This window comes from Thalassophryne amazonica, chromosome 1, assembly GCF_902500255.1.
Source record: "Thalassophryne amazonica chromosome 1, fThaAma1.1, whole genome shotgun sequence".
Classification (NCBI taxonomy): Eukaryota; Metazoa; Chordata; class Actinopteri; order Batrachoidiformes; family Batrachoididae; genus Thalassophryne; species Thalassophryne amazonica.
This window is the reverse complement of record NC_047103.1, coordinates 172,020,796-172,031,217: the sequence shown is the minus strand read 5'-3', so window position 1 is coordinate 172,031,217 and position 10,422 is coordinate 172,020,796. Positions and strand designations below refer to the sequence as shown.

At 38.4% G+C, this 10,422-nt stretch overlaps 1 protein-coding gene across 2 annotated transcripts in view; it reads left to right on the top strand.

Moving 5' to 3' along the window:
* The first annotated feature begins 1,346 nt into the window (after nucleotides 1-1,346).
* f2 (coagulation factor II (thrombin)) overlaps nucleotides 1,347-10,422 on the top strand; it is a 55,924-nt gene continuing 46,848 nt past the window's right edge. Inside the window, exon 1 of one of the 2 annotated variants that reach the window (XM_034179553.1) lies at nucleotides 1,347-1,350. Coding sequence is in view for 1 of the 2 variants with exons in the window: in XM_034179561.1 (XP_034035452.1) it covers nucleotides 7,072-7,132 (61 nt within the window). In the remaining variant the exon portion in view is untranslated. Of the gene's footprint in view, nucleotides 1,351-6,996; nucleotides 7,133-10,422 lie in introns of those variants that run through there. The other variant, XM_034179561.1, reaches the window with a different exon arrangement.

Below are 10,422 nucleotides of genomic sequence, written 5' to 3'. Positions count from 1 at the left end.
TGCTGCATGCATGACAGTTCTATAAATAAAGTGCAATGTGCCAGAAGTTGCAGACCCTGTAAATACACTCAACAAAAATATAAACGCAACACTTTTGGTTTTGCTCCCATTTTGTATGAGATGAACTCAAAGATCTAAAACTTTTTCCACATACACAATATCACCATTTCCCTCAAATATTGTTCACAAACCAGTCGAAATCTGTGATAGTGAGCACTTCTCCTTTGCTGAGATAATCCATCCCACCTCACAGGTGTGCCATATCAAGATGCTGATTAGACACCATGATTAGTGCACAGGTGTGCCTTAGACTGCCCACAATAAAAGGCCACTCTGAAAGGTGCAGTTTTGTTTTATTGGGGGGGATACCAGTCAGTATCTGGTGTGACCACCATTTGCCTCATGCAGTGCAACACATCTCCTTCGCATAGAGTTGATCAAGTTGTTAATTGTGGCCTGTGGAATGTTGGTCCACTCCTCTTCAATGGCTGTGCGAAGTTACGACGATGAACTGGAGTCAGGTCGAGACCCCGATGAGGACGCCGAGCATGCAGATGAGCTTCCCTGAGACGGTTTCTGACAGTTTGTGCAGAAATTCTTTGGTTATGCAAACCGATTGTTTCAGCAGCTGTCCGAGTGGCTGGTCTCAGACGATCTTGGAGGTGAACATGCTGGATGTGGAGGTCCTGGGCTGGTGTGGTTACACGTGGTCTGCGGTTGTGAGGCTGGTTGGATGTACTGCCAAATTCTCTGAAACGCCTTTGGAGACGGCTTATGGTAGAGAAATGAACATTCAATACACGAGCAACAGCTCTGGTTGACATTCCTGCTGTCAGCATGCCAACTGCACGCTCCCTCAAATCTTGCGACATCTGTGGCATTGTGCTGTGTGATAAAACTGCACCTTTCAGAGTGGCCTTTTATTGTGGGCAGTCTAAGGCACACCTGTGCACTAATCATGGTGTCTAATCAGCATCTTGATATGGCACACTTGTGAGGTGGGATGGATTATCTCAGCAAAGGACAAGTGCTCACTATCACAGATTTAGACTGGTTTGTGAACAATATTTGAGGGAAATGGTGATATTGTGTATGTGGAAAAAGTTTTAGATCTTTGAGTTCATCTCATACAAAATGGGAGAAAAACCAAAAGTGTCGCGTTTATATTTTTGTTGAGTATAAATAAATAAAACAGGCCAGATATACTGAATGCATGATTACAGTCCCTGAAAAAGTGTGTGTGTGTGTTTATGTGTCGATAACTACAGAGTGGTGGGGTGTATATGAAAAACTACAAGGGGGGGGGGGGGAGCAAGGGCTAATAGCTCTGACAGCCCTAGGGAAAAAACTGTCTCTCAGTCTGTTTGTAGTGACCCTTATATTTCTGTAATGCTTGCCTGATGGAAGCGGTACAAACTGGATGACTGGGTGACTGGGTGTATTATGAATGCATCGCACATGTGTTGCGTGTTCACGGCATCTGCATTGCAGTCATAAAAGAAGCGCACTCAGGCCTTTCGGCATCACTATTCACACCAACAATACAGCCTCTGGAGCATTAGCTGGACTCGGACAAGTTGATCACAGAGTTGATGTTCATGTTGTCATGCAAGGGTTAACTGTTCATGGGTTTGGGGAAGCCGTTGGGGGTGTGAGACGGTGTTTTTTTTTTTTTTTTAAGAGTGTCAGAGAAAACAGAGACTTAGCGTGAGTTGTGGCTAAACAGCAACTCTTCCTTTTGTTGGTGTTAAATAAAAGTCCTGAAGGAGACCCGACGTCTCTGCAGCTGGGGATTTACAGTATGTTGTTGGATTGCAGCAGCTATTACATCTTTGTGGATTTACACAGCTGGACTGGCACTGACTGGCAGGTATGTCGCTTTCTGCCTCATATAGTACTTTGGGTTTAGGTGACATGTTTGTTATGCATTCACAGATTGTCCGCAAATCAGATGCAAAGCAGACGTAATACAAACGCTTTATTCGTGGCCAATTTGTATGCATTCGCTACAACTTATTTTAGTTTGTGATGTGGACGTGATAGGCACCTTATATATCTGTTTTACACACTGTCTCAGTCCGCTGCCAAGCTGCAAATCCCCGTCAGTTGCGGATATCAGCGGTTAACGGCAGATATACAGCGCATAGAGTGAGTATGTATTGAGTATGTAAGGTGGATGTCATCCGCAGCCAAAATTTTGCGCAGCTCAGAAATCCTTGCAACGGAAGAACGTGCCTCTGCGGATAATTGTGGATGTGTGCGGGTGTTGGCCAACTCATACAAGCATGTTTCATGGATATTGCGGATGTTTAGCGAATATGAACCAATTTTGTGTGCAATCCATACGCAAATCTTCCTAAATGCCAGTGGGACCGGGCCCTATAATATTGTGTTACTGCATGACCTACAAAAAGGGTGGGCACGATTTTTGCATGACTTTAACAAAAATATTACAGGAAATGTTCAATGTATTTTAGCAATTTGGATTTTTAAATCATTATTTTGAAGATCTAAATATTCACTCAGCCTCGAACAAACATAACCAATCGGAAGACGTGTCCAATAGACAGACCACTTCCAATTGACCAATGACAATCGCCGTAGCAGAGTGGTTTAGTCACGCGTTGAAACAACATGGCGACTTCCAGTGAGGAAGACGCGTTGTCTTCGAGTGAGCACCAAAATGTTTGTCTTATATGTGTATCTTTCCATCAAAAAAGAGTAAAATCGTACCATTTTCAAGAAAAACATGGGATTGTCTTTTTAGAGTATGTCGGTAATTGGAAGGATTAAGAAGGAACTTCTGTAACACAAAATTGTTATAAACACACACACACACACACACACACACACACACACACACACACACACACACACACACACACACACACACACACACACACACACACACACACACACACACACACACACACAGCTTCATAACAAAAAATAATTTTCCTGTCCTTGGTTTAATTTTCTTTTACATCTACATCTACCTGTGCCAAACAGATTTTGTGTTAAAGAGGTACTGATTTACTCAGTATTTTTGAAAAGGGAAATTATGTAGTTCAGTCAAAATTGCCTGGAAAGAAGTGAATAAAAACATACTAAGGACAATGGCACTAAATATTTAAAATATGATTTATATTTTTTATTCTTTCCTATTTTGCACACTAAAGTAATCATGCCATTTCAGACAGAACCTCCAACAATTATTAATGTTATAAAACTTGAATCCCTACAATTTGTAACTAAGAAATGCTCAAATAGTTTTAAGTTTGTGAATGACATCTTTAAACTAAGGTAGCAGAAGAGCCATAAATAAAAAGAACTAAACTGCTTCCATTATATTAAATTGCGATCTGAACTTGAAAAATCTTGGATATTTGCACGTCTTCAGCATACATCATAGTAATGATTAGTCTGCCATTGACTTTAGGATTCTTGATAGTAAAAAAAAAAAGCTATTAAGATGGGTAATCACTTTTATATCAGATATTGCTCTTCAATTTGTTTGAACTACACTGTATTTACAATGTACTCCAACAGCAGATTGCTGTAAAATGTACTGACTATACATGTACTATCTGTACAATACTGCTCACAAAGTTATTTCTGTTAGTCACTTCATTAACCACATTCAGAAATACTGGTAATTTTGATACCCATAATGCAATAAGCATTTGACTTTGCCTTGATAATAGGAACAATAGATAGTTGAAGATCACGTTATGCATTTAAATGACTTCTTCCAAATGTCACTGCATCACAATGTGGCTCATGGCATTTAGATGAGAAAATGGTTGTAAACTGGAACAAATAGTCCTTCTGTCTTATAGCTTGCAACTACTTGATGAATATCTCTTCTGCCCTACTCTAATGACACACATACCTGTAAGGGTAGAGGGGAACACACACAGAAAATGATTTCATGGTGTCACAAAAATACTTGTTAACTTTGCTTAAAATAGGTTGAGGGAACTTTGGACAGTGGGGTGACTTTGGACACTATGGAAAAATTAGTCTTTTATTCATGTTCTTTCACCAAATCATGTTTTTCAAATTGTTTTTAAGAATATTCCTATTAACATTCTTAAAAACATAATTTGGTAAAAAATATACATGAAAGAATTGGTTTTCTCCAGTATCCAAAGTCACCCCAAATTATGGTACATGAATATACATTTAGACAAATAAGGTAAAGGGGGCATTAAGGGCCCCTTTCCATTAGGGATTCCCAATAAACAATCAGTTGTTGTCAAGTGTGAAACAAATCGGTTTAATCATCCAAGGATAAGTAGTAAATTCCATTTCACATGGCATCTTCAGTATCTAAGTCAAGACACCTGACTAACTTGCATAAACTTGATTGTTTATTGAAAATCCCCAAATAAACAGGTTCCGTAGTGCTTTAATTTACCCTAAATTGCATCTTTTACCATAAAAAGGTAACTAAGAATGTAATCTTTAGGTTTTGAGAGTGGCTTATATAGGAATACTTCAATGTATAAACTGTTTTTAACAGGGACACTTGAATTTATAACATAGTGCATCAACAGCATGTTACTTTTGTAAGTTGTAAATACCCCTTTTTAAAAGCTTTAAAAAAAAAAAAAAAAAATCAATAAGTATTTGTGAAAGTATCATTTTAAAGTCAACTGCATGCTTTCTATGGTGTTAGATTTGAGTTTCAATGTGTTTTTGAAAATAATGTATAGTTGATGTATGATGATATTTTGGGACAGTGGTTCTCACTTTTCAAATATGTGGCCACATAGGGGTCAACTGAAGAATTACACAGGGGTCAAAATTAAAAGATGCTCCAAACATATTAAAAACTATACCATATTCTTTGTCTGAGCATAAAGAGGTATAGTTTGTCTGTAACTGAATGTTCTGGAGTTATGGGGAAAAACAGCAAGAATGATGACAAAGGTCAGTTTCAGTTTGTACAGGGGTCAAAAGTTAAAGTTGCTTCAATTTTGGTTAAAAAAAAAAAAGTAGCGCAAATTATAGCTGGAGCTAATAGGAATAATACATGGAATGGTTTTGAATGTGTTGAACGTTTGGTCTCCAAAGCAAACGTCAAACAATGTCGTCATCCATTGGATTCTATGACATGTGACATATGTTACCCTGTAATGAGAGAACTAAGCATGACATGGTGCAAACTATTTCTTTTTAAAACCTTATTAACTCAGCCAATAATTTGCATCACTTTTTTAGCCAAAATTAGAGCAACTTTAAATTTTGACCCCTGTACAAACTGAAATTGACCTTTGTCACCATTCTTGCTATTTTTAACCCCATAACTTCATAACATTCAGTTGCAGATGGACCAAACTATATCTTTTTGGAAGATTTGCAATCAGACAAATAATTTGGTATAGATTTCAATATAATTGGAATATCTTTTAATTTTGACCCTTGTGTAATAGTTCAGTTGACCCCTACCTGGCTTCCTGTTGAAAATCCAAGTGGCCAATCATTATTTTCAAAAGAGTAACGTTTAAGGAGTGCTTGTATCATCACCATTTGCAGGATTCCTCTGTAAATATTCTGTTGTCTGCTGCACTATTAGGTGTATTATTGCTGCACTAGAATAATAAACGCTTGTGAACCAGTTTGTGATAAAGAAAACAGAAGCAAGGTCATTTAAACAGCAACCTATTTGATAAACACTACCCAATCTAGAGCCCGTGGATCCCCACGGGCAACATGCTAGTTATGATTACATACTGTGTTCACATTGTGGGTCTAATTACAACTGTGGCCGACAGAGGGCACCAGCACAACTGTAAACCAGGTTTTCCAGGTCAGTAAATGTTTGTTCTGAAATGTTCTGACTCAGATAGATCGATACACATTCAGCTTTTTCATATCTTCATTTTAAAGTAAAAAGTAAGTCCTGTAGTTTTAACACCGAAACCAGAACACACAGACCCCTGGCTTTAATTTGACCTTTGACCCCAACAGCTGTGCACACAAACCCTTCGTCCACTTACACTCGACTAAAGGCCACATGAGCAACTGTTTGTACGACTTTCTTTTTAGGGATGGTGAATTCATGACATGTGACCATCTGAGCTGTGTTGCAGCGCCACCATCAGGGCAAAACAGAAAGAACTCCAAAGACAGTTCAGTGCTTTCACAGCGAAGGTCAACTTTACAGCATGAAGTCGGTAAAAGAGGAAAATGTTCAGCTTAGCTTTGATTTGGAGGTGATGATTGTAGAATGAAAAGCTTGTTGAGGGTCAAATTAATCCAGAATAAATCATAATCCACAGACGGAGAACTTTAAAACTGTCACATACGTCATTGAATGACACGGAGTTACAGAGCTGCAGCTGCATAAATCAGGCTTTAAATTAATTAAATAAATCATCATAAATTGTAAATTAATGTAAATTTGATAGCTTAACTATTTTATATTTATTTTGATAGCACCTGTACCTGGATGTGTTTCTGTATGTGGTTAAATGATTTAAAAAATGTTGAAAACATGAAAGGTTCATTCAGTATTTCAGCGCAGTTGGAACCAAAATGGCGCCGTGTTCTGACGCCACTCTCTCAAATCGAGGCGCTCTGTGTGACACTACATAAGCAAAACCAAGTTGCCTCAGATTGATCAAAGTTAATCAGTTTCCTAATAAGATGTCTGCTCTTTTCACTTAAGATGATTTTTTGTTATTTGATAAGTGATGATCAGCCCCTACAATTTACAGGGAACATGAATAAACTTTTGCCAAAAATACAGTCTAAAAGGACAAATTCTTACCAAAGAAACTATTTCGACATTTTAGAGTGATTGTGAAAACAGCTGTCAGTGTTCATGTCCGTGGTTTCAGAGAACGTGTGTTTGTGGCCCTCGAGCTCGCTGGGTCGAGGTAAACATGACGCAGTCGTCAGCCTGACTGACTCACACTTTGACCTTCTGGTCAACAATCCCACTCAGAGATCAGTGAGAACACACACACACACACACACATACACACACACACACACAGAGCACACAGAGTCTTCTGGAGTCTTCTGGAGTCGGTTCTGAGGTTCTGCCTGAAGGTCTGGATCATGGCAGAACCAGCTGCTGTTTTCTTGCTTTTCCTGCTGCACAACTGCTTCGCACATGACGGTAAATGGAGCAGCGTTAGTACTTAGTACTACATGTTAGCATACAGGTAGTACAGGGCTAGTAGTACATGTTCGTGTATTAGTAGTAGTACAGGGCTAGTAGTACATGTTCGTGTATTAGTAGTAGTACAGGGCTAGTAGTAGATGTTGGGGTACAAGTACCACAGGGTTAGAAGTAGGGATGCACCAATACCACTTTTTTCAAGACTGAGTACAAGTATGAGTACATACATTTTGGTACTCATCAATACCGAGTACCGATATCAATACTTAATGATACCATTACAGTTTTATGATGACTTTGAAAACATCTTTTATTCATCAGTTGTTCTTTACTTTTTGACTGTAACTGCTACCAATATCATTAGCTTTGTTTTTATTCACAAACATTTCACTTAAATCATGTAACTTCACTTTTTGACTAAAACAAATTGTCCTTTAACATTAATTGTGTGTTTCTTAACTAACATGATGCTGACAGACATCTGACTGAAATGTAACCTGTGGACTTCAGCACGACAAAATATACAACACCAGGAACTGAACTGAAACTGTCCATCAATAACTTCACTTATGTCTGTGAAGACTAAAAGCCTTTTTTGAAAATGTGAGGGCAGATTCTTTTTGATGAAAAGAAGCTTCTCTGCATTATCAACTGTGAGCCTGTTTCTGTTTTTATCTACACTGTGTGACACTGAGATAAACAGCCTTTCACTCTCCACGCCATTTTTTTTTTTTTTACTTTTAATTAAATACGTACCGGCAACATGCACAAATACAAACCGTAAATGTTTTTTACCCCCAAAGGTGGAACATGTAATATTGATGAGCACGTAGTGCACGCACACGCGCACACACACACACACACACACGCACACACACACACACACACACACACACACACACACACACACGCACACACACACACACACACACACACACACACACACACACACACACACACACACACACACACAGTGTTGCGCAGCATCTCCACGACACGCAGAGGCAAAACTGATTAATTTTAACATTATTTTATTTTTCCTTTGTGGTTCATGAAAATTCAGTAGGTATATCTTATATATCATATTCCAGTTCTAAGGTGGAGCTATGCTAGTGTACTAAGGTATATCTAAATATCTACAAAGGAAAAGTAAAATAGAAGCGTAGAAAAGAGTAGAGTAGAGCCACTTAGGTGCCTGGTCTTGAGAACCAGGGATGGTAGGTTGAAAAGCTTTTTATCCCATGGGAACTCTCCCTACCCACCTAAGCAGCTCAAGAAAAGGGTATATATAATATAATAAGTAATAAGACATAAGAAGGATAAGACATCATATATATATAACTGATATTTAAAGAATAAGGGTAATAAACAACATATACAATAAATATGGTACTATATAATATTCAAGAGTACGTTTTAAAAACCTAAATATTAACACAGGAGAAGATTGTAGTATAGGTAGACAGAATAGCTTGCTGTCTGTGGCAACTGAGCCATTAACGAGGAGCAGTGACTCAACTTCTTGCCCAAATTGCGGTTCGTGGAGGCAAGTGGAGGTTCCGAATGCAGCGCCACAGATATTCCACAAACGGATTACACCTGTAGCGGACCGAGCCTGTCTGCCATCGGCCTGAACACCCACACCAAGGGCTGAAACTCACCAACCTGAGGGACGACCTCCGCCGCTGAAACCCCGAGCTGACTTCTGACGGACAGAACTGGAGCAAAGTGCCGAAGTCACGGAGGAACTTTTTCTTCTGCCACACGAGGAATTAAAGTATTTTCAGATGTCGTTTTACAAACTTGGGAGGCTTTGTGTAGATTATTTTCTTCAAGATCCAATGATGATGAATTCCACTGAAATGAACAGGTAAGACTTTTTATTTACTGTGTGTGAATTTACTCTGCATGATGGACTGCAGCTTTCAGCCAATCAGACAGCATTGACAGACGTATTTTGACTTATGACTAAATTACATGAAAGCCTGTAAAAATCCATAACTTAGGCGAATCATTGTGTTCAAAACATATGAAAAAAGTAGTGGCTTATAGTCCAGAAATTTCAGAGGGTGAGTGTGAAAATCCCCCATTGAGAGGTTGACATCACGCTGCTGTAAAGGTGTATCAGGTGTCAGAGTATCAGAGACATTTTATGATTACAAGTATGAGTAAATGAATACGGGATCAGGCTGATACCCGATACTGGTATCGGGATTGGTGCATCCCTAGTTAGTAGTAGATGTTATGGTACAAGAAGTAAAGAGTTAGCAGTAGATGTTAGGTTACTATTAGTAAAGAATTCATAGTAGATGTCGGGGTACGAGTAGTACAGAGCAAGTAGGAGATGTTAGTGTGCTCGTAGTAAAGAGTTAGTAGTAGATGCTTGGATACAAGCATTAAAGAGTAGTAGTAGATGTTAGAGTACGAGTAGTAAAGAGTTAGTAGTAGATGTTAGTGTACTTGTAGTAAAGAGTTAGTAGTAGATGTTAGTGTACTTGTAGTAAAGAGTTAGTAGTAGATGTTTGGATACAAGCACTAAAGAGTAGTAGTAGATGTTAGAGTACGAGTAGTAAAGAGTTAGTAGTAGATGTTTGGATGCAAGCACTAAAGAGTAGTAGTAGATGTTAGTGTACTTGTAGTAAAGAGTTAGTAGTAGATGTTTGGATACAAGCACTAAAGAGTAGTAGTAGATGTTAGAGTACGAGTAGTAAAGAGTTAGTAGTAGATGTTTGGATACAAGCACTAAAGAGTAGTAGTAGATGTTAGAGTACTAGTAGTAAAGAGTTAGTAGTAGATGTTTGGATGCAAGCACTAAAGAGTAGTAGTAGATGTTAGAGTACTAGTAGTAAAGAGTTAGTAGTAGATGTTTGGATGCAAGCACTAAAGAGTAGTAGTAGATGTTAGAGTACAAGTAGTAAAGAGTAGTAGTAGATGTTAGAGTACTAGTAGTAAAGAGTTAGTAGTAGATGTTTGGATACAAGCACTAAAGAGTAGCAGTAGATGTTAGAGTACAAGTAGTAAAGAGTTAGTAGTAGATGTTTGGATGCAAGCACTAAAGAGTAGTAGTAGATGTTAGTGTACTTGTAGTAAAGAGTTAGTAGTAGATGTTAGAGTACTAGTAGTAAAGAGTTAGTAGTAGATGTTTGGATACAAGCACTAAAGAGTAGTAGTAGATGTTAGAGTACGAGTAGTAAAGAGTAGTAGTAGATGTTAGAGTACTAGTAGTAAAGAGTTAGTAGTAGATGTTTGGATACAAGCACTAAAGAGTAGTAGTAGATGTTAGAGTA